At 41.2% G+C, this 25763-nt stretch overlaps 2 protein-coding genes across 10 annotated transcripts in view; one reads left to right on the top strand and one right to left on the bottom strand.

Annotated features, from left to right (window-relative positions):
* The window catches only part of LOC126872244 (RING finger protein nhl-1), a 61619-nt gene that overhangs the window by 3224 nt on the left and 32632 nt on the right, over window positions 1-25763 (top strand). For 7 of the 8 annotated variants that reach the window (XM_050631948.1, XM_050631946.1, XM_050631947.1 and 4 more), the window contains exons 2-3: window positions 1073-1180; window positions 25402-25583. In XM_050631948.1, coding sequence (XP_050487905.1) covers window positions 25404-25583 — 180 coding nt within the window. In that variant the 5' untranslated portion in view covers window positions 1073-1180; window positions 25402-25403. Of the gene's footprint in view, window positions 1-1072; window positions 1181-21329; window positions 21839-25401; window positions 25584-25763 lie in introns of those variants that run through there. The other variant, XM_050631943.1, reaches the window with a different exon arrangement.
* Window positions 1-25763, bottom strand: part of LOC126872253 (cilia- and flagella-associated protein 251-like) — an 88835-nt gene that overhangs the window by 34355 nt on the left and 28717 nt on the right. The window contains exon 1 of one of the 2 annotated variants that reach the window (XM_050631964.1): window positions 7453-8753. The exons of the other annotated variant lie outside the window; for it this stretch is intronic. Coding sequence (XP_050487921.1) covers window positions 7453-7527 — 75 coding nt within the window. The 5' untranslated portion in view covers window positions 7528-8753. Of the gene's footprint in view, window positions 1-7452; window positions 8754-25763 lie in introns of those variants that run through there. 2 annotated transcript variants of the gene reach the window in all.

The raw sequence follows: 25763 nt of genomic DNA, 5'->3' as shown, positions 1-25763 counted from the left end.
TCGCGAGACGCAATCGATCCGGCGTGCGATTTAAATTGGGAAACCGTGTCGACGCGTGTCTCTTCGTGTTGGCGCTTCGAATAATTAGGAAAGAGAGCGAGAGGGAGGGGGAGAGAGAAAGAGAGAAACTACGATTAAAAATATATGTTGGAATGTTGGGTGAGTGTGGTGTAACAGGATCGTCCAGGTTAAGAGAGCGAGGCGCGATTAAAGTTGGAGCATGAAGGGGGATGAGATCATCCCCACGTGGCGACTGTTCTTCCCGCTCTTTCGCCAAGGAAATTGCTGATTCCTGAATTATCGGTAATTCATTGGCAAAATGATTTCTGCGCCAGATACTTCCCGAGTGGAAGGCACTTTTATTTCGTTGCAAGAATCATACGGGTATTCGGAAATATCCGCTGGATACGATCGTTGTGAAAGGCTTTGATCCAGCCCATTCAGAATCAAACGGACAAAATAGTATATTTTACAAACGTTACTGAAGTTTATGCAGAAAGCGTAAATTACTGTTTTGGCAAGATACGAAAAATCTATGAAACAAATAGATGCATTGAAAAATTCCGCTGCACAAATTCGAAACACAGAAAGGAATTGTATAAATTAAACGGGAAATAGTTAATCATAAAATCCTTAGAACACTTCGTAAAATTGTAAACTCTATCCGGAAGAAGAGATAATAATGAAAGAAATATTGAAAGAATTTTTGAAACTTTTTTTGAGACTTGACAAGTCCTTAATGGATTAACGTTCAATCGCGTCTGACCAGGAATGCGTCTCATCTACTTAAAACTGTTCGCCCGCCTGGCCGCATACTGATACGATCCACTTACTCGAATCATTCTACCTAACGCTTCAACTTATATTTACCTCTCGTTTCACTAGTTTCCGCCGAATCGTCGAAATATTTGTTTATGGTTAAAACACAACATATAGTATGGGTAGGAGGGGGGAGAGAACAAACAGAATGACCACGGTTTCCCGATTGTATCGCGTGTCGAATTGGTGGTTACGTGATCATAGTTCCGTGTTCGCGCGACGACTCGTTTAACAGTGGTGATTTGATTTCTAGCTGTCACAGCGCCGGATATTGGTGAACGACGGGTGTGACCACTTGGGGCCCCCATAGAGAGGGCCCCCAACCGGAAGAAGCCGCCATAAGGCGGTCACAGTCTACCAGGTAAGCTCTTCTCCTATTTCTCGATCGATTCTCGAAACGCTAACCACACGTTACATGTACGTTATGCTTGTTTTGCAATCCATAACCCTGCAGCCTAGTTTGCCCGAATGATTGTGAATTAAAAATTCAATAAAACAGGGATTGACGGCTAGAAAAACATTTACCTAACTAAAGTGGAATTTTACCGACATTTTTATTAGAACGGAACGGTGAATTTCAGATTCGCGATACTGTTTGCCGTGAAAATTTCGCTTCGTCCCGATGATCGATGCCATGGAAATTCAGCCGAGATTATTGATGAGCCTTCGTTACAACTCTAATCTCGCGTTAGATCCTTATCAACGGCCGTTTCTCAAAGCAAAAGGAACGTCCGAAAGTTTGCCAGGATAATGGTATAGCAGCTGCTTTCGCCGAGTTATTAAGACGAGGCGGGCGAATAAATGAATCTAGGCCCAATCAATCTTCGTCCGAGAGGCTTATGATTCTTTAAAGTATTAAATTCTCGCCACCGTTTTCGCTTTTCTTCTCTTGCCTACGCTTGAAACGTTTCGATCGAAGGGAAAAGAAAAGAAAGAAAAACAGTAAAACAGACGACGAAATGATACAGACGGTTAATCGTTCACTGGTTGATGCACGCAATTAGACGATTCAATTTTCGCGTGAAAATGAAAAGCTGCGCCCGAATAAATACGGAACGATGAATGTGCACGGGCAGAGCTGGCCAGCTGACTGGAAGTGGCGAATGTCGGGTTAAAAAATATTATCGGATAGCCGCAGACACGTCTACAACCTGTAAAATTGGACTGGTAGAAACGGTGTTTCCCAAACGAATTCAATTATCGCGTGTTCAGGAAATTTGCTTTCTCTCAAACGGGCTGAACGATGAATCGCTTTAGAAGCCGATGTTGGCAATATTTTCCGCGCGTTTAAGCGCCGTTCCTACGCGCTGATATTTCCAATGAAATAACATTCCGATCAAGCACGCCCTGTTTGATTAATCAACACGTAGTCGTAGCCTCGGTCTTGAGATTTTACGAAATCGTCGGTTCAGCCATAAGTTTCGAACGTGGATATCGCGATACGTGTAACGCTGTTCGTTTCTTTACCTGAAGCTGCTTCACGAACATGTGAAATGAGACAGGCAACTTTTTTTGTTTCCTTGTCGGAATTATCTTAATTATAATATGTAGAATTTAAGGATTGAAAAATTTCCATATCCCCGGAAACCATGTAAAAATTTGAATCTACATGTTCGAGATGCTAATTCAAAAGTTTGAAAGTCGGCCATTAAAAAGTTGAATTGAAAAATTTCAATGCGATCGTTAGAAATTTAAATTTAGTAGCTGGAAGCGGGAATTGCGAAGTTTCAATTTGACCATTGAAAGTTCGGATTCGACTATTGGGGCATTCGGATCCAGTGATTTAAATTTAACCATCGAAGGATTGAATTTAAGCGTTTGAAATGTTTAATTTCGAAATGATTCATAAACTCTGGTTTTACTCGAAAGCTGTTATTGTGTTGCTCGAAGCTGAAGCAGAGTAACAGTTGGACCCGTTTCAAGATGCAACTTTGTAAACTCGAGCGCTTTAATCCGCGTTTGAAGAAGAGAAATGAAACGTTCGATTCGCTGAGCTACATTTGTTTTCCTATTTACCGCGGTAGTTATTCATCCGAAATGAGCGGCTAATTAATCTTCCCTCGCGTTTTAAGCGCCTCCTTTCTTATCCGCTGCTCAGAAACGAAATAACTCTAATTACTTCTTTTCATCGAGGTATCGCGTTCAAATCCCGCCGTCGCGTGAAACTGTAATTTCCAGGGAATCGTCGGCGGCGGCGACCCTTCTCCTGTAAAAAAAAACTTTACCAACGTAGACGAGAGAATCATTTTACAGTAGCGCTCGTCCTCGGCGAATCAACGAGCCGCAGTTTCGAACGACGGTGGAAAAACTTCGGTGATATGAGACGAGGTCTCGCGGCAATTTTTGTTCGTCGCCCAGGAAGCAGCATGGAACGTAGAGCGAACGAAGGAGAAAGAAGTCAAAAGAGAAACGAAAGAGGGGAAAATGGAAAAACGAAGCTTTTGAATTTGAAAGTCGCCATTAACGAAACGGCTTAACAAAAAGTGAACGCAGGAAGTTGCGCCTCGAGCGGACCTATCTACACCCAAATTAGCGCAATTAAATGTGCCACGTTTCGTTTTACTAATTAATGTTCGTTTTTCACAAGAACCATGACCGTTCCGCTAATTCTAGCTAGAATGGAAATTTCAACTTGCGATAACGCGTCCACTTCAGTTCTTTTTCCTTTTTTTTTTTTTTTTCTTTTTCATTCTCATTCAAATCCTCACGACCAGCGAGAGAACACAAAGAATACGTAGAACGGAGAAAGTAACTGTCATGTAAAATCGTCTGTCCCAACGAATATTTTATATCAATTAACTAATGGGTCTATTGCTGTGACTGGACGAGATAACGGGCAAAGAGTATAAATTCACAGTGTTTCAAAGGCAAATGTCATCCGGCCGACAGGGATCTACAATTCGAATTTAAACATTCGTTACACGTGTACATACATTCGTTACCAGTGACCTGGCCGGGCTAGTTTATACCAGAGCTATTCGTTCTTCGATAAGAATAAATTTCGTACCGATAACCGGACCGATACGTCAAAAGTCACGTATGATCGGTTGCACTCCATTCGCGGAGATAAATTCGCCTTTGAATTATCTTTCGGATTAGATTTCTACGGCGCTACCACGATATTCTCTCTTGGTTCTTTCGAATCTCCGCTCTTCCGCTCTTTGTTAACAATGCTACCCGTTTGTTTCCCTTCTCGTTTGATCATTCCGATCGAAGATTGCATTCGTACGTGAATTATTTTCTACGGTTTCGCGAATCTCTACTATCTGCGAAATTCAATTCCAAGCTTTTATTGCCGGCACTCTAATTTAGGAATTGCACATTGGAGAGCAGTAAGTTTTTATAGCATTAACCTTGCTGAAACTAATATCTCCTCAAGTTATACGATATCTCGTGTAATACTTGGTCGGTTCAGAATTAATGCATCGCACGACTGTTCAATTTTAAACTGGGTAATATTAATTTTACCAATTATATTATAAATGATAACGATTGTTAAATTCTTTATGAAAATTGTTACGATCCTCCGAGTCATTTTCGAAGTGGAATGGTAGCTCTTTTACGATATAGCACGAAGAAGACCAGGACACTGCTGTAAACATAACATCTAAAATGTCAGCGTATCTCACGCGATTATTATTAACGTTATGGCGACCCGCGATCCGCTACGCTCCGAGTGTTGGCTATTAATACACAACGTACATGCTCCATTTATCTGCTTGTACATTCCTCTAATCATTTATTCCTTTCACCTTTATACTTCTTCGGAGAAAAACATAATTTGGAAAAACCGTATTTCTGTTCATACTGAACATAAAACATCGTCATATCGTTAACATATATTTCTTACAAAAATTGGAAATATCTGGTACCAAGTATGCAAGAAATTTTAACGACGAAGAAAACAATTATCTGCTAAATCGTTCTGAATTCACCGTCATTTTCCTACGTTATCGAAAGGTTAATAAAACGTACTACGTTAAAATTCATCGTCCGAACGATATCCACCGAACGATACATCACGTTCCCCTGGATCCCTAAAAATCTCTATCCAACAGGGAAACATTAGATTGATCCACGACACGATCTAGCAGGAGTCGTTGTCAGAAGAAAAATAGATTCCTTGTATTCAGCGTTTACGGTGGACATGTGTGACGTATTCGTACAAATGGAAATCCATTTTTCATCAAGGAAAAACACTCCGGTTTCCCGTCGATGAATCTTCGACGACTTGCTTTCCTATCCCAACACGACCGTAATATTTTCGGAAGGCCCTAAACCGCATGAAAAATTCGTTTCTCGTTCAATTTCCTTCTTCCCCAAGGAAATCTACCTGTCATGAACAGCATCGTTACTTTAACATACTCGCTGATTACTTTGGGATAATTATACTTTAATTAGCTTTGCCTAAATAACGGCGTGTTTTCGTAAACCCTCTTATAGCAGCGAAACGAGCGCCGACAGAAATATTTAATTCCAAGCGTCCTTTCGATTTTCATTAGCAGAGCGGAGCAGCCTTCTCCACTTGAAGAACTAAACCTTCCCAGAGGAAGTTGCAGTGTCTCATTTAAATTGTTAAAGAATCTCCCCTGAAGAATTTAATAATTACGAGATCTTCGTCGATAAATGAAGCCCTCTCGCGTACTTGCTCGTTCAATTCGATGATAATCTTTGATAGATAGTCTCTTCTGGCAAAATCTATTCCGGTTTCATATCGGCTTCCAGCATCTCGTCTCGGCTGTTCTTTTCGAAGACGAGCTCGATTATCATCGATCTTATCCGATATTCTCGGCTTTAGACACTGCTTTCTCTAAAACTATATAAATTTGATTTGTATCCCCGAGCTGTATAACGCTTTATATTTCATATTGTACAGGTTTCGTATCTCGATAAAACAACGCGCAAATTATTTTACGTTTCTCAATAACATAGTCGGTTTTTATCCTCTTGTTATTTCGCTGTAAATCTGTCGTTTCAGCGGCATATCTGCCTTGCGATATAAAATATTAAATAAAATGGAATTTGTTGAAGCTGATAAATTTGTTATCGAATAAATGTAACGGATAGATACTTATGACTGGCTGTATAGATACGTTATTTTTGACCGGTCAAGCGGACAGTAGAATGGAAGAATCGAGAGAAGGAAGCTAACAGCGTCATAAATCTACAGGAAAATCGCAGATGTACCGAACAAAAATCAGACACGTACGCTGAGTGGACTTTCAAATTTCTTCGTTTCCTACGTTTCTTGAAATAACCGCCCTTTGTCATGGAAATCTGAGTACTTACGACGCTACTACAATTCCATAAACGTCGTGGTTTCTTTCAAAGGTAGGGCGCTACCCTTAGGAGCGATACGTTGCATCGAAATCGAAATCGAAGAATGGAACGCTAAGCCAATGATACCTTGGGTTATCGTTGACCCATGATAATTTGTAGCGGTAATCTGGTACAAGAATTATTTCAAGAACGACGATCAAAATATTTCGTTGCCTGATGTATTCGAAATCGAATGAATCTTTTCCCAAATGCGGCCAAAATAAAAATAAAAATATTTTAATACGACTAAGGAAGATACCTGGAATGAAAGAGCAAGAGCTTTTCTCCATTTGCGAGGGATAGTGGAACAAACGAATGCACACGTCGTTGTTTAAATAGCTCTTAAATGGAAGTAACGATGTTTGAGGGTTTTTCAAAGAAATGCAAGAAAATTTGTTACACGACCCGATAGAAAATTTGTCAAGCATCGTCTTTCGATTTCAACGATGAATTATCTTTCGTACGTAAAAAAATTCTAACGTTAGGAAGATCAAACAGTCGCGTCACCTTCGCCAGAATAGAACACAATGACAATTTTTTGTCATAATCGCGGTTTATACGAAAGAGGAGATCGAATTAAAAAATTTTAATAAAACGCCACGCGTTGATCATCGGTTTTCGTTATCGCAAGCAAATAATGGTCTTTTTTAATATTCGTTTAACAAAACATCGCGTTCGTTCGGTATTCACTTTTCGCTCGAGTCATTAAATACGATTTTAACGCAGCTCGACCGGACCAGCTAAAACCATCACCAGCCATTCGTACTGTTTAATTTGACATCATGTAGCTTCACATCGATTTCATCGGCTGTGCGGCTTGTTTGGCCCGTTTCATCTCTAAGTTGGCTGGCATAAACTGTTTACAACCGCGGTTAATTAGCTTTATCACCGGTCGTCCCACAGCGAACGTATCTTTTTCCATACACAATTTTCCATGTTTAAATTGCTCGTTTAACGTGCATCTCATTTCCACCATCGATACGCTCCTTTGTCCTTTTTTTTTTTAATATATACGTATACATATATACATTTAATCAATCGACCTCATATTCGTCGTTCGTATTGTTTAATCAACTCGGCACACTTGGTTCTCTAACGGGAATGAAAATGAATTATTTCGATCGAAGGAATAATTAAACGTAACCGATCATATAGCAAAGTTTCGATCAATATGAATAAATATAAATTGGCGGCATACTGCGCTAAAAACAACACTACGTAGTACACAAGAGCAGAGGGTACATCGAAGAAAGAAGAAGATAAAGAACGCAAACAGAATCACGACAGAAGCCAAATATCCACTTCTAATAATACCGGGTGATTATCTCGATTTTTTGCAACGTCGCCAAAGCCACGAGTGAGAAGTTGCTCTTCTTTCTTCTGTGACATTTATTACGTGACTAGCTGCACTTTGTACCTCGTTAGTCCACGATGCACCCTTTCACAGTCGCCCAACCCCCTGCCGTTTGCGGTGCTCTCACGCGTGCAGTGCCGCCGGAGAGCGGGAAAAAAAGAAAGGGATGGAAGAAGACAGAAGAGAAGAAGGAACAAGAAGCAAAGCGTTAAAAGAGCACTAAAGGAGTGAATACTGCGAGAGCTTATCCACTCGACCCTTGTCGGTGAAGTGATCCAATTTTGGGCGGGCTGGCCGATTTAAGCTAGTCCTGTGTGCACCGTTGGACACGGATTTAGTCTGAAGAACATTTTGCCGCCAATTGGCTTTGTGTACGCCGATGGAAACACAATCGGATAAACTTAATAAACGTTTAACGAACGTTTAGACTTCTTTCAAAATTTGAATGTCACACCGTTGGAAGAATCGAACTATAGTTGGTCGGAGATTCGAAGATCTGAAGTTTAAAGTGGGAATTCGATTCGTTTAGATTTAGCGTCAAGAATATGACGCGGCAACCGACTTTCATATACACCGATGAAAAGCGCCTTTAAATTTGGAAATTTGTACGTGACACCGTCAGAAATTGAAATTTAACCGCACGAAAATTTGAATCGAAACGTTGAAGATTTGAAAATTCGAGACTAAATCGTCGGAAGTTTTGCTGAAAACTCGCGGGGCGGAAACTTTTGGAAGCGATTCAAGACGGGACATTTCAAAACTCTGCGAAAGTTTCGTGCATGCAAATACCCGCATATCGGAAGTACAGAGTCCACAGAACGTAGAATAAGTCGCGTCTGCGCCAATCACAACGGCGAAACTGTACAAAACCGACCACCATAAATTTCATTAGCAGACAGGGCCGAATGCAAACGACCGTGGCGTTCGTAAATTCAACGATTATCCGCTGTTACAATTCAACCGTTCCAGGGATTCGATGGCGGACAAGCGACATGGCGCATCCATAACGAACTGCCCGAGGCTAAGTTCACGTTACAACGCGATACAAGTAATGATAGGGTCACGATCGTTAGCGAGACCCGCTTATATAGATCGAGTCGCAATTTTTTCTTTCTTTTCTTTTTTTCTTCGCCTGAGTTACTCGGCTCACCCTCCTTCGTTCTCCTTATACAGCCACGGTAAATCGCTGATAAAAACGTACGAAAAGCCAGCCAGACTGGCGTGAAAGAAAATTCGAGGATATCATTTTTTTCTGGCGATATCTAATGTTACGTCATTCCATAAGAAAATTACATGGAAGAAATATGATAGTCTATTCTTGTTAATTTTCCCAATTTTATACCACTTGGTGATTACGAAAGAAAGTATGCTAATGAGTGTTATGTTGGTTTAACTTAACCAATATCTTATCTTACTAACTACCATCTAACTGATAGTTCTTAACTTAGTAACTGATATCAGCCTATACGATCGATGGTATTAATATTATTTGTATGGCTTGATGCGAGAAATGGCAATTTCATATTTTTGCAAAAACGAGTAACATCCAGTTTCTAGACAATTGTATATTCTATATCAAAAAAGAACAATTTTAAATTGTATCTAGAAATGATTATAATAACATTTCTATATGCCAATGTCAAAATTTTTCATAAAATACTAACTGATATTTCGTGAATGTCTAACTGATAAAAAATATCCAAGACAGGATAAAAGGCAGATATAGCATAATCTTTAATTCTATCTTTATTGTATTAGAAAAGAAACTTGAAACAACAGAAACTTGTACGCCAGAAATTATTTGAACTTTTAAACATATCTCTTCAAATCCTAACATCTTGACTTTATAAACATTGGCATTGGTCAAAGATAGATTTTACTGTCGAATTAATCGATATATTGAATTTTCAAATTGCTCTCCTATAAAATAGTGTGGCAATGAAAAAAAAAGAGGAGAAAAATGGAACCTCTTGAATTCATTATTATTGATCGCTTCTATATCTGATAAAAGTTTTAAAAGTTCAACGTAAGGACACCACGTTACCTACGACAACCTGCTACTTCCATGCCGAATTAATGAGGAAAGATTAAACAGAAATTAAGGAGATAAAGATTGGTTTGATTTATGGCTTGCTCGATTCTTTACTATTCTCTTTCAGAAAGCTCGCTCTCCTTTGTTCTGCTTTTCGTACAAATCATAGAGAGAATATTCAGCGAGCTAGTCTCGTATCGCTGTAGACGCGTATCGTTCATTCCATTATTCTCCTAAAACCACGGCGAATCGCCAATTAGCGTAAGGGTTAATTGGTCAATTGGGACAATGGATTAATTGATCAAACACGTAGCGCGAAACTGGGAAGCGTATGGGGACACAGTCGGTGGAATCACGACTTTGGAAGGAACATCACCGCCGAAATTACGTGCCATGTTCTGGCCTTTATCGTTTAAATCGTTTTAAATCTTTTAACCTGGCAAGCAATCGGGACAGCGATGTCCATAGAAACTTAGCTAGAAGAATAACGAGACCAATTACACGGTTTTCCATTCTATTCGAACCATTCTTCTCTCGTGGGTTCATTTTCTCCGTGTAACTCCCGTGTTACCGGTTCTTTCTCTCTGACTCCTGGTAAAAGCTAAGCGAAACTACCGGCGCTTTAAGTAAAGGCAATTTCTAAAACGAAACTTATTCATAGAAGACGACGAGTATCGAGACTCTGTCGGAACTATGTTCGAAATTTTACGATAGCGAAATACGAAAGCTGGCGCGAGGAAGCATCCCTCTCTTTGCCTTTTCGAGTGCAAGATCGATATCCCAGCACTGCGTTAAGGAGAGAAGGAATTACGGTATTAAACGTGACACGCTGCGCAAAGCCGTGACGTAAAATGTGGTATAATCATCCCGTCAAGGTGATGCGGCCCCCGTCAACGTCTCTATCTATTCTCACACGAACTGGCAACGAGAGCTTATTCCTCCCCGTTCGTCTCTTATTTTCCACGAGAATGGCAAAGAAACCATTCACGCCAGACGAAGATCCGGTCTCACCCATTTCTGACGCATCACTGTTTTATTCATCGCCAGTTATTCTTTGAATCTCGTGCCACATCCCCTCGGTCGCTGCGAGAATTTTCATTAAAATGCTCCGGAATAATAGATCGCCGTTTCGTACCAACTCAAACGCTTCGCTTATCGCCACTCTTCCCTGGAATCGGCGACTACCCGCTATTATTTCTACGGGCCACTCTTTCCTCGGATTTACCCTTTGAACGTGGCGTGCGCCAAAGGCGCCAAATTCGCCGTTAACGTGCCGACGAAATTCTATTCCGCTGCTCTTCATCCACCTGTGTTCAACAGCTCGTCGAAACTTTTCGTGAAATTAATCGCGGACAAAGCTCTGTCTTATCGTAAAATCCTGCGAAACCCAGTCGGCTGTGAGCTGCAAACGGCATCTCGTTTCACGATCGCGGTATATATCGGCAATTTCTGCGGGCTTTCGAGGCACGCATTATTACCCCGCGTTAGGTGGATCCCTTCACGTCGCGTCGCGTCGACGGAGAGAAGGCAAGGAAGCACGTTCTCCAGTAATATATCGCTCGACTACAAATGTATATTAATGCGCCGGCACAACATTTGAATAGAAGAACCGGCGAAGAACGTGCGAGATATAAATTAAAATAAATAGTGCGTGAACAACTAGCGGAGGAAACGCGCTAAATTATTCAATCCGTATTCCGCCACGAGCTAACGACTTTTTCAACGCGACGTTTCCGTGAAAAATAACGACGAGGAAAAACCAGATATTCATCCTGCACGATAGCTTCATAACGCATTCGGATGATATTCGACGTCCGGTATAAAGATAAAAAGAGAAGGTTGATTAATTGGAGTCTGTTGCAACGAGCAGCGAACGAGAAACAGGCTGCTCGTCTGAATCATCTTATGGAAACGATAATATCAAACAACCCTGTTACGTAGCTTGCTTATGCGTTATGCAAATCTGTCGAGAATAGTCTGAACGGTGGTTCTTGCATAAGCAATTACGAAAATCATGCGGCTATGCAACCTTCTCACGGGGGGAATAGCAAAGAGATAGATTGGCGAAGGGACTCGAAGAATGTATCCACTCGATATCGCCCTAACAAACGTTCGTAGCAAACCTGGCAACCGGTATTGCTACTAACATCAAAGGGTTGCACAAAGAGGCGAAACACGGGAACGTTATGATTGAAGAAATTGCTGCTCGCTCTTTAATCGTGTCTCGATCGAGAATCCTCGATCGAATCCTCAGTCGTATCGTAGATTGAAGAACCGTTGATTTATCTGAGGATGAAGAAAGGGCTAGCAAAGCGAATCGATGAAAACAAAAGGGTCAACGGCGTAGCATAGAAAACGGTGGCAAGCAACGTCTTTGTCGTTGGTTATTGTCCCCACTGCCAGCCGCCTTCTGTTCTTTTCTCATCGTCGACGGTAAAGAAAAGAAAAAAATTTCATTTTATTCGAGATCACCTCTAGCCTCGAGGTGGTCTCACGAATGAGGTGGCTCCGTCCAATTAAGTTCAAACCCTGTCCCGCAATTTCGTTGGAATAAAACGCGGGAACTTCTTACGATATTGTGTTCCTGATCTACGCCGCCGCGTTAATTAAGATTAACAATGCGAAGCACGATGATTATCTCTTTGTTGACTCGGCATAGTTCTGATTCTGGCAGTGCTGTATTGTCGACCACCAACCTACGACCCACTTCTACCCGGCTCTGAATAAAGACCGGCCGTATAATGGCATCGAATTAATTGAAAAACTCCATGGTAATGTGCGCCCCAGTCAAATATAAATCGACGATCAACGCGTATCTCGGCTGGAAACGTTCCACGCCCGATGGAACTTGCAACGGACACCGAAACTCGACAGACGGTGACTAAAAAATTAAGATCAACCGGTACAATCGATGTTTCCAGCTTTATCCATCCTTAACCTCTGATTTCCTTTCGATCCTCTCGGTAAAATATTTACAAAGCGCGTAATTAAGGGACCAACGATGGAAGAGAAATATTAGAATTGCAAAGAAGGAGATCAGAGCCTGGAGAAACTCGAGCGTCTCTGTGCCACAGCGTTTCCGCCCGATTATGATGAAGAACGGTTCGATTAATCGGCTGCGTTCAGGAGCCCGGTCGTCGTGGCTTTTTCTAAGAAATTAATTAACTATCCGTCGTATAATTCAATTAAAAAGCCATTTAAAAGTTCCGCGAGAAGGACATGGATTGCAGGTTGAAAAAAATTTTTAATCGACTTCTCGACAGTCGGCGACGTTAATTAAATCTCGTGCTCGCGGTATTCCTGCAGAAGTTACAAGTATTTAGATACTTGGTATCAAACTTGCGATCAAATGGTCTGCCAAATTTAAACCGAAGCGAATAAACACGCTTCAAGTCACTTAACTCGAATCTCTCTACAGAAGATCGACTTTCGTCCAACTTTAATCGTTAATCTTTCGTTTATAAGCAACAAATATTAACTATCTGTTTCATTAATATCCACTATCTTCATGCTATTGTCTGAAGTAATATCACGTGCCAAAATTAAATCGAAGAGTTTCGCTCGAAGTATATCGTTTAGATATCTGCAATAGTTTGCAAACGTCCGAATACTTCAAGATGTTAACGTATACATCGTGTAACCGACGATAAATCAACGTTCCTGGCAGCCTTTCGCCTTCTGAATATCGACTCGTCGATCGATATATAGATTCTTAAGGAGAGGGTAGTTTTATGGAGTTTTATCACCAAGCTGTTTAACGTTGTTTCGTGGACCAGTCTTACGCAGCTGCCAAGTACAAAGGGTGGCTTATAGATTATACAGCTGGCAGGAGGGTCTATACAGAGCGCATATTACTTCGGAATATCGTTCCGCAACTTTCGTCCCCCATTGTCTGAGATTTCAAGTTCGAACTCGTGATCATTTTCACGGAAATTATACGCGGAAGTTATAAGATCCCATTGTTGGAAACTCATCGACATCGGGCGCGTCGAACAACGTCAATATTGGAACGTCTTCTCGTAATTAAACATTGGACGATGGTACGAATTCTATTCAGCGAATATGCAGGAAAAATGGAGGGACGAGAAGGAAGTGGAAGAGAACCGTTCTATCGCCTAACGAACTCCTATCGATTTAACATTCGTTCGAACGTCGATCGTAACTTACTGACTGTCCAGCTACCTGGATAATTTATCCAATTTTTTCGTTATTATATGGAGTCACGCGAACAAAGTCACACCGTTGCTATTTTTTCGTATAATAATATTGGTAGAAGTTATGGTTTTTCAAATTCGTTGAAACGTATCGCGACAGAGAATAACGTAAAAAGCCGATTAATTACGAAATTAAATGAACGTTACTTTTTAACAGCAAAATACGCGTCTAAATTTACTTCACTTGCCACGCTATGATTTTCAACCCGCCATATTTCAAAATCATTGATATCCGTAAGGTGTGCCCTGTTCTACTCCATCGTATCGATACTTTCTCCGGCGATAAGAAATAGACAGACAATAAGAACAAAGAATACAGTGTTCTCGGCTTCGAGGAACGCATAAATTGTTCGATTTAAAGGTCGTTTCGCCGGGGAAACTTAGATAAATCAGACTGGTTGAATCGGAAGCACCGATGATGAAATATTACAGAAATCCAGACGCGAATTCTAATTATTCGAATTACGAGCTACCTCCTAACGAAGTCCGCCCACAGTCGGGCCCGTTCTCTTGGTCGACGTGAAATTATCTTCGTCCAAGTGCAAACAAGCTGTATCGTCCGATAGAACCGTACGACTTTTGCTCCTATTTGCTGGCTCTGGAGAAAGAGACGAACAAACATCGTTGAACCGTTGCCAACGGAAGAACGTAGCTCTAACGCGATAAACAATGCGGCCAAAGAAGCCTTAAATCTCCTCCGTTTTGTTATTGCGACACGATCTTCGCGGTCAGAAGCGGTGCTCGCAAATCTACAACCCACGTGCACACGGCTGCGTCGTTGTAAACGCGATAGTGGTTTTTTACACGAACGTGGTTGCGGTGCCGACGATGTGCAACACGCGTGCAAGCACGATTTTCGCAGATTCGCCAAAGAATAGAGGAAAATGGGTAGGAGAAGGAGGAAAGGGAGGACAGAGGGTAGGCGAAGGGATGCAAAAAGAAACGGCGTTAGAATTTTTATATTAACGCCGTGATTTTTGCCACGCTGACGCGCAAAACGCTATGACGTGCTTTAAAATATTGCTCGACCTCTGTTATCAACCAGTCACGTAAAAAAGAAAAAAAGGGAAAAAATATATATATAACGGAGAAAGAAACGACGTGGAAAAAACGAGAGCTAGTGACTCTTATTGTAGCAACATCGAGGCCACACATTGCCACGGGATGAAGCTGAAAAAATTGCCCGACCGACACGTAAATCAACGCCGCTGCTGCTTTTCGACCATTGTTTCGCCGCGGACGCTTTTGTCAAATTTCAGTTTTTTATCGCGCGAATAACTTCGCGAGAATGTTGGAAATATTTCGAAATTATTCATACTATAGGCGACGGCTGGTATAATAAATAATGGACAGGGCAAAATATTCTATAAGGGTCATATATTCCGCGCGAGATTAAGCCAGAGATTTTTAGATCCACTGTCTTCACATGATAGCGAGTAAACACACAGAATTAAGTTACGCTCCGCTGATCTTGTTACTCGATCCTCCGACAGTTTTCTTCGTGGGTATCGCTCTCGCTCCGTTCTTTCTCAATAATTTCATTAGAAAACACGCTGCGCTTGCACACGTCGCAACCGCTAAATCACCTTCCTGGACGACAACGGGAGCAAAAGCAGCATCCGGAACAAGCATCCTTCTTCATAAACTACTCGACATATCCCTTGACAAACGTCGTTAGACTATAGTAACAGAACAACGAAAGCATAACACAGAGCTTATCCTAATAAGGTAGATATTTAGACAAATATCCGATCAAGTGGAAGAGAAATTTGTGTACGAAGACCGTGTGAAATCGTACGAAAATTATTCGAAAATACGATATCCACGTTTCGATTTTTCATTATCAGAATTTTTCACCAAATTGAATGACCAAGCGATAGAAAGGGAAATCATCTGAGAATAATTTGAGAATAAGTCGTTCGCGTCTCTACGTTTCATATCCAGAATTCCTGGTCGATTCGTGCGAAAAGGAATTACCTGAAATTGTTTGAAAATTTGCGAGGTGAAGTTGTGAAGTAAACCGACTAAATTTAGACTCTTCATATCCAGAATTCTTCGTGGATTCGCGTGAAGGGAAATTATTTGAAATTGTTCGAAAATTGTTACGAAGTAAACCGATTAAATTACGACTCGCTATTTCCAGAATTTTCCACCAAATCGGCTGACTCCTATAATGAAACAGTGGCAGAAATGAGAACGATAAGAGCGTGTTCTCATTGGGACAGCGCGATGTTCTCAAATAATACGTTTCTCTGTACGATTGTTGCACAATGATAATGCGGCGCGCCGTGGGCAATTCGCCGTGGACGGATAGCGTCCAGTTTTCCCAAAGGTAAAAGGACTTCCTGCTCTTGAATGTCACGGAAAAGCTTTCTGATTCGTCGCAAAGCTGAATGGATTCGCGTGACTAAAGAAAAACAAACATTACCTAACTGGTGTTTATCTTGCTTCGGCAAAGAGACGACGCATTTATCCGTTTTCTAAACTAGCTTTTTTTATCGATCAACCGTCACGATAAAATTTCAATGTGGAATTTGACTGAAAAAATATTTTCTCCAGAGGAGAATTGGAAATCTATGAGACGCGCCTCCGAGATACGTGTATAGACTCTTGCCCTTAGGGTGAAAAAGGTAAACGTCATTATTTGAACGAAATATCTCATAAAAGGTAGCAATTGTGGAAACGAAATGGCTCGGGCGAAACTTTACAACGCAATTACGAGGCTCGGCTGTGCCATGCGAATATGAACACGCAGTTCGTGACTATCGCTCTGCCGTGTCCTCGAGCATGGTTGTTCGCAATTTTAGACACTCGGGACGTGCCTCACCGCGCTAATTCTGTGGCCGTAAAAGAAGTTGCACCGTACTTTTTAGCACGTTATCCCTCGTAACGGTATAACTTTAACGGCAGATTAGGCGAACAAAGTGAAGGAGAACGAAATCACGAAACGACTGTTTAAGACGACGTATGAAATTAGAAGAGACTACTCGAAAGGAATAAAACGTGAGCTGGCAGAACTCTAATCCTCCGAGCGAAAGCTTCGAGTTACGGTCGACCTACCGTCCAGCATTGAAAATTCTGACGCAACTGGTACATAGAAGCAGATGGGGAGAAGCTAAAATTTTATGAAATTTAAAGAAATTTACGTACTATGATCAACTATCGATCGACCTAGAATATATTAATCAGCTGCGCTCTTCGATTTTTCACGATCCAATTTTATGCACAGAGATCATCCCAAACATTTTTCTTTGTTGTAACGACACTGAGATTTAGACAACGAAAAAATTGAATCATGTAAACTAAGCAGACATTCGACAATCTACTGTATGTAAAAACGAAATATTTAACGTTACTAAATTTTCCCATAACGTGAACGGAAACAATGTTTTTTCTTGGTGTTTCACAAATTCAGCCGATAATTGATGAAAGTCACGCGCGTAGCAAGCCATTCGTCACGTGTCAACGCGTTATCGACAGAATCATGTAGGAAAGAAAGAGAGACAAAACGGGGATCAGGAAAGTTTAGGGTGACTACGAAACAGCGACCGGAACGACAAAGGGAAGGGGAGAAAAAAGTAGCGGGAAAACTAAGGAGAGCCGCGAGAATACACTGGGGAAAACATGAACAAAAAGGAGAAGTGAGGGCTAAAGCTAGTGGCGAAGGTACTTTCAGTCGGTCGACTGACAGTGGAAAAATTCATATAGATTTATCCTGGCTAGGGACTACATTGGGGCCGAGCATTTGTCAATTAGAAAAGCTAGAAAGGGTAACAAAATACGAGACGTGCAGAGAATTTTTTTTTTCCTCGGCCAAGGGAAATCGATAGAGAGAAGCTGGTTAAAACAGACGGTGGGCGAACAATGGTTCGTCGATACTGATAAATAGACATAGTTTTGTTACGTTAAATAGACTGGCTGAAGTGGGTGGCGCGGCCACTGTTTCGATTCCTCGGCGTTTCAATGGCTTTCCACTGCCGGCGTTTCGCACGCTGCGAGGAATATTTAACAATCGATAATGGATGTGTGTTATCACGACGACGAAAACGGACACTGTCTCACTGTATTTGATTCGCCCCCGTTTTGCTGAATTTGCCTGATAATTATATCTTGGCATCGTACGAGGATGGTAACAACACGCGACTACGCATAATGAGAAAGAAACGCAGTATCAACGGCAATTTATCGACGAGTTCGGTTGAGGGAACATGTTTGGTACAAACTGAAGCAAACAACCGGCAACACGAATCGACGTTTTTTTCTCTTTTTTTTTTTTTTTTTTTTTTTTTTTTAGTACGACAGGAAATACGTTACACAGGAATAACACCCGCCAGTCGGATTTGTAAACGTATCGTGATACGATTAAATATAACCGTGACACCGATAAAAGGATACAATGAATTTAATACCGCGATAACCTTTTTATGCTCGATAATACATCTATCATTGCAATGTCGCGCGATAAACGCCGTCATAGACGTTCCATAAATTTTTCACTGGACCAAATGAAATTCCGACCGCGTTATGAGCAATTTTCATTTAACGATCGTGTTCATTTGCGAACACGGTGATCGTGGATACGAATTTGTTTCACCGAAACGATCAAACTCACTTATGTTTCTTTCCTTCGGTACTCCATTCTTCTTGCGAGTAACGATTATCCGTTATTTCTAAGGCTATCGGGAATAAAAGTTCGTGATATATTCTTAGAGTAAGAGTTTCACGAAGCGAAACAAGTAGAATCGAACGTTCCATTATACTTGAGTAGCGAATGAAAGAAAGATTGTTCGCGATCGTTGTATATATCTGCGATAGGATAAGTAAAAGGAGATTTGCATGGGATGGAATTCCATCTATGAGAGTATTTAAGGTATTTTTAACTCTTCAAAGACGGAAATTGTAAAATAGAAAAGCAATCATAAAATTGAAAAGAAACGTTTCTTACTATGAAGATAATGGTTGTTCGCGTTTATACAGCGTGCCGAGACCACAATGAATTTAATTAGACAAACTCTCGGAGCATCCTTTTTCTCGTTCGTGATCTCATTCATCGTAACAAGAGTGCCACCACTAGGTAAGAAAATTCCCAGTTATCGACCTCGTACAATCTCCGACCGAGTTTTGCCGACTTAAAACAGCCACCTGGTAAATTCCCGTGTAGAAAGCTGTCTTGCCGACTAGAGAAAAGCACAGGTCGATAAGAAAAGCAGCATACTGCCGGAGCTATTCTGAGAGCTCTGCCTGAGAATACGCAGCGCTGGAGAATCGAGAACGTGCCTAACGTGGCTAACTTTAGCATGGATTTTCGTGCCGATGCTAGACGCTAATAGGAGCATAGAATCGCGATCAGCAACCCGTTCTCGCTAATGTCACTATTTCTGGACGACAACTTTTTCTGTTCTAGTCAAAACTTCGTAACAACTATCCTAACGGTAAATTTCGTTCCACTGACAAACAACGTTATTCAACGAGGATGGAATCGTGCAGATTTTTTAACGTAAATTGTAAGACTATGCCAAGAGATTTTCGAAATAGACGTCGGATATTTATGCAAACTCGTGTTATAAATGCACAAAGTTGGAAAAGTTGCTCTTTCTCTGTTGCTTTGGAAAAAGAATTATCAACGTCTTCGACGAATGTTTGATTCTCTCCTTAGTTACGCCAGACTGATTAGGTTTAATGATGACAAACGAAAGAGGATCAGTAAAGTTAAGTTATAATAAGAAAAGGAAATGAAAGTTATGACAGCGTTGCAATATCGTTCTGCTACTTGAATCAATTGGGTAGCGGTATTAAAATGGTTTTTCCAGTTGATCGTACAAACGGATGGAAAACGAGAGTCCGTTAGGAAGGCAATTCAGTAAAATTTTCCTGGCGCAACTGTATCCGATCATCTGGATTAGCCTTTAATATTGGCCTCGGTGCTTGGCCTGCAGCCAGATTGAATATAATTGATATCGATTCACGGCTGACGTCGTGCATGCCGTTGCATCGTTTTAACTTTAATCGCAATGAACGGGTTAACTTATAATTTCTAATCAGCGTTAAACTAGTTTCGTCGTTCTTCGTCTTCTATACTTTAGAAACGAATACGACTGTTTCCAAATCCGCTGGCAACTCTGATATCCATCATATACATATTATACAATTCTTCGATGGTAAACGTCCAAATATTTTCACGAGCCATTAAATACGAAAGGCGTCATTGACAATCACGATGATATCGAAAGTACGATTCAACGAAATAGATTTCGCGAGAATGTTCCAAAAATTGTACAACGTAGAAAATATTAATTGAATTATTTTCGATGTGAATTCGTCATCTAAATTTATCGAATCGTGTTAACGCGTTAATAAATAAGTCATAGATCACGAGGCGACGAATATGCGTTTCCACACACATACATACACGGACGCTCGCGCGCAGATATATCGAATTCCTTCTAAATCGGGAACGATATAATTAAAGACGCGGAAAAATAACAATAACCAGACTGATGGTCCACTTTCACCGTTGCCTATTGATTTTCGATGCGGGTCGTGACGGGAAATTGAATAGGAATTTCCATCGATCTACAGCGAAACGACAAAATGCATATTAATGCTGGCGTTAAACAGAAGGCTTTATTAAATGGCGCTCGTTACGCCCGTCTCGTCAATCCGCAGCTACAAAACGGACAATTGCAAATTAGAAATCAAATCCGGTATTGTCGCGGGTAATCTAGAGTGAACGACATTCAACAAGGGAATTCTGGTCTACCGTTGACAACGGCTACTATCGGCCAATTTAATAACAACTGATGAACCAAAGTGAAACCATTCCTTTCCAACGTATAGGAAACGTTCCGTTGCCATCGAAACTTTACTGGATCGTTAAAATTTCACGTTTCGTTTAATATTAAAATTTTCACGTTGATGTTTCCGACACGAGGATAAAAAGATAGATACTTTGAAAAATTACGAATTCAGAGTTTACGTTAAATTTACACCGATGGATTAACACGTACGATACGATCGAAACTTTGCTACGTATATTTAAGATTCCTCGCTTTATTTCAAATCGAGATGTTCGATGCGAAGATGAAAAGAAATATCTCTTCTAAAATGACGATTCGAAAGACGCGTTAGATTTACGTCAAGACAATGTAACAGCGACGATATCGCCGAAACGCTATACTACATTCTTCAGATCCCACACTAACTCGAAACACCGAGCTTTTAAGAATAAAGATGAAAAGGCAGATATTTTCTAAACCAACGATTCCAAAAGACACGTTATATTTACATCAAGGTCTCTTTTGTCTCTTCTCGCTCGATCGTTCACGCAACCAAGTATTCTCCCTCTACTCTCTGTCTCACGATCGAAACCAAATTTTCGTCTCTCTCTCTGTCTCGAGTGGCCAGTCTCGTTCAGAAGAGAAAAGCTTGTGTAGCACGCGCGAGTCCATCGACGAAACACGCACGCGTGCGTGAATTCTCAAAGTCCCGGTGTGTTTCTTGCGTGGATCTCTCGTCGAAAACATACCGCCGGAAATCGAAGGTCTCCGTCTAAGTATAGCACCCGCTTCGCTAGCGTAAGTCTGGCCACTGACGTCGAAAAGTGTCAGTATACCCTGGACCAACCGATTCCAGCAACGCGCTGATCCCTGTGTGTCTCAGTATCTCGTGAAAACCGACAGTGCAACTATATAAGTTTCGTTTTACCAAGTTCTCGTCTTTTCGAGGATCACGCGATTCTTCTGCACAGCAACGAAAACACTGGAAGCGTTCATGAATGGATCGATAAGAACGTCATTGGCAGTGTGTCGCGTGTGAATACAGCATTTTGTGCACGTTTTTAAACTTCCTTCGTTCCAAGGAGAAAAGTCTCCGGCAAAGTTTCTTCCACGAGCAACGAAGTTTCGTCGATAACAGTTGCCCGTTTTTTTTTTCTTCCTCTTCTTTCTTACCACCGTTCTCTTTCTTATCCCTTTATTTTCCCTGCTTTTTTCTTCCTCCTTGTTTTTCGCTCGAAGGAAAGAAACGGACTCGGATTTGTTTTATGCCGACGCTTTGAAGTTCCGTAGAAAGAGGGAGAGAGTTGAACGTATAATTCTCTGGGTACGTATGCAAACTCCACGAATATGAAATAAACCGAATTCTCTGCCCTGCTGGTAGGTGTTCTCTGTCTTTGCTTGTTACAAAGAGACGCTTCCGATGCGATACGACTCGCTCCGCTAGAACGACGATAATTTTCAGAAAATTTGACGCGCGGTTTTGTTGAATGCAGATCGGAATCCAGGACGACTAACGAGACAGAGCAAATTCAATGTTCCTGAGCGCAAATACTTTTCTAACGTAGGATAGCGCGCTCTCGACGTCTTCCTTACAATCGTTTCGCATCGTCATTGTTATCGCTTCGTCGCACTGCTCGCTAATTTATAGTTTACAACGCTGCTACATTTAATTAGGCATTCCTTCGCTTCGATCGACGAATATTCTCTAGAATTTCGAAGGAATCTCGTACAGTCTCGCTTGACAAATATATATATATATATATATAGTAGAGTTGAAGGAATCGTGAAAATAAATGAATAGAAATATCGCGTTTCACGCGCTGCATGCGCCGCGCCAAACAAACCAGGTATTTAAATATCAAGTAAACGAGAATTTGGATCGTGTGGGCTGTTCAAAATACGCCCACAATATTCGGTGGAAATTTCAAGCAGACAAAGGAAAAAGCTGAATCAGCGACACGATTCGACCGCACTTGGCGCGAAAATATAATAATAACGCGCCACGTGCATCTGTGCGCGTCTTTTGACGCGTCATCAACGATTAATCGAAAGAACTTGCTGGACTTTGCGCTTCTTACATTCTAAAAAAGAATTTTCCTGACCTTCCGAGTATACGCTACACCTCGTACAATTCTCCTTGTTGGCGAGAACTTTTCATCCTCCAACATGCATACGTAAATCCATTCATTCTTTGTCTCGTTCTCGGAACGTTTCTATTTTCCACCGAATTTTCCCGTGAGCAAGAGCAGCTCGGTCCTTGCGCTTTGTTGCCTGCTGAACAAACACGATCGCCAAAAATACCATACACTTTGGATCTCAAGCAACCGAAGAAACAAATTTACGGAAACAACGAGGTCGAACGGAACTCGGTCGAAGAGAACTCGGTCGGACGACAGGTCTGACTATGCAGAGGACAGATCTACTGAAATAATCTCTTATTCGTGTCGGCGAGCGCAAGAAGATAATCGTGCAAAGGAGGCGAACATCGTGACAAGACTGGTGTCAAAATAAACGCAGATTCACGGAAGCCGGTTAAGTCAGCAGCTAGCTTCCGGCTAGGTGTCAGGATTAACATTCTGCTTGCCGCTGGCCCCCGCCATCCAGAAAGTTGCTAATACAATAGCATCTAGCCGCCTGTTGCACCCTAGAATTCGCTTTAAGATCAACAAGTGGTTCGTCTAAGAGTAACAATGCTTTCTAATGTGGCCGCTTGTTTCCAGTGCGGTGACTTCTGCGAGAAGCTGATTGGTCGTTGGCGCGGCCTTCGACGTCGCCTCTACGTATTCCGAATGTTGCGAAAGCCAAAATGAATTTGGCTCCGATCGTCGGCTGCGTGCGTGTCTGAGAGAACTACTTTGAAATAATCCCTGATACTTCGCTGTGGCTGTACGCGCGTGTAGCCGGATTTTAAATTTAACCCACCCGCGTTTCATCGATGTCGTTCGGGAGTCGATTGGAAGACGAGCCAGAATCTACCGAGGAAATTATCGCCAGCTTTCACAGCCACGATCGCTTCGAAATAAAATTCCATATAATAACGATTCGCGTTATCATCGCTAATTACTTTTCATCACTTTTACGACGAGAGTGTCGATAAAATACAGCTTGGATTACTTTTGTCGCAAGATTCAATAACTACGGCTACTTGAAAAGTAAAAAGATACAAACCATAGGTAAGTAGACCGTAGGTATTTATGTACATTCATATTTACATGAGAACAGATGGAAACATGGAACCTAGGTAGGAGAGTTTATTTTGTCAAATATTATAATGAAACTACTTCATTTTGAATATTCTTTACATTTCTTAATATTCCGTATATTCTGTATATATTTCGTATCTCGATACCACGTAAATGCATGAAAATCCACAGTCTAGAAACGAATAAAGATTATTTTATATATTTACAAATGGATACGCGCTCCTAGTTAAAACTCGATTTTGTAAAACTCGGTTATCGGGAGATAACCATAGAAGAAATCACATACGAAAAACGGAGATAGATGACAACTGTTTGATCTCGACCTTTGAGTGATTCTAAACGAGGATAACGGAGAACGATATTAGAACGTCGCGACGAATGTCACGAATGAGAATAGACGGATATTAATAAGCTGATGATATTGAAAAATCTGTAGGCCAGGCGTTATTTTACTTGGCTCGAGACACGATTGCATCTGATCAACGTTGAAAGCGAATGAAAACGTGGTGGCAATCTAAAGTTTCATACGTTGTACCAATCAAAGTGGAGTACTTTCGATGATTTGGTGGCTACTTTCGAAACTGTGCCGCGATCACCGCCATAAATCGAGCGGTGAATTTTGAACCGGACCGATGAACGAGAATACGAAACGGTCGCTGCCAAGCCACTCGGCTAATTACAAGACCGAGTCGTCGTTCAGGCCAATTTGCAGCGCACGAAGTTCACAGGGACACCCTCTCGGTTTACCCATCTCTCGGGCAACAACTTCTCGTCGATGATACACCGGGTCTCGAAATAGAAGAGCAATGACTCCTCGAAAAGAACTTGACATTGTCTTGTTGGCCACCGGTGCGTCGGTGTGTCACGCAGAATTAAGGAAAGCGCGTTCGTTAAAAGAGATTAAAAGAAAGAGGATTAAGGAAAGAGAGATAGAGAGAGGGAATTAGGATTTTCCTCGTAATCCGACTATTCGTTGAATCGCGAAAGGAAAATATTCCTTGGAGAACATAACGTTTCTTAGCAAACAGACAGGATAAATAACGACTTGGCACAATAGAAATCTCGAATTGCAACAGACTACGAATTACACGTTCGAACTATTTATTAGTTGTGACGACGATCACTTTGTATTTCAGGGAGTGGCGTAAGATTTGCGAATGTTTTACCGGAAATTGGTTAAACCTGTGACGCGGCCCGACTAAAAACATTTTCTTTTAATATAACGAGATCTCCCTTGTTTCACCGAGTTACAAACGCTACGTCTTTTGTATATATTTAACAAATTGGCTACCGGAGTGGTATTGAGTGAAATTAAGATTAATTTCAACTTGATTCTACTAATCTGATCAAAAAAATATTTCCTACAAAAGTCGATCTCCACGTAGCTGGGGATAAATTGCAAAAATGCAAAATATCTAGGAAACTTTTTATTCGGTAAAAGATCAAGGTAACCGTGATACTTTAAATTATACGTAATTCTTTTTATTGAAGTTGGCATCGAAACGAATTCAACGTTTCTCGGATAACTTGTTAAATCGTTTAAATAATCATCTATTATTAAAATGCAAAATTAAAGAAACAAAATATAATCTTCAATAAACGTTTTGATAAAATTCCCTGCGACAGCCAAACGGATTTGAATAAAAAGCAGAAGAAATAACAAGTGTTTTCTCGTATTTCGCAGGCATGGAGCAGTTCGAGCAACTGCTAACGTGCGCGATATGTCTGGACCGGTACAGGAACCCGAAGCTTTTGCCATGCCAGCACAGCTTCTGCATGGAACCGTGCATGGATGGCCTCGTTGACTACGTGCGTCGACAAGTGAAATGTCCAGAATGTCGAGCGGAACATCGTATACCCTACCAGGTGAGCGATCAATTCTCCAAAGATTTAACAAACAAAGTTAAAACTACGCGCCAATGTTGAGACTATTAACTTTCGAGACTTTCCTGCTCCTTAAAAAGTTATTACTTCTTTAACCACGTTTTCGCGACCGACGTTGTCGACAGACCGCGGCTTCTATAGTTCTAGCGCAAGTTCGCGAGA

The sequence above is a fragment of the Bombus huntii genome, chromosome 13 (genome assembly GCF_024542735.1).
Source record: "Bombus huntii isolate Logan2020A chromosome 13, iyBomHunt1.1, whole genome shotgun sequence".
NCBI classification, from domain to species: Eukaryota; Metazoa; Arthropoda; class Insecta; order Hymenoptera; family Apidae; genus Bombus; species Bombus huntii.
Note: the sequence above shows the minus strand (reverse complement) of the source record. Positions and strands in the feature narration are given on the sequence as shown.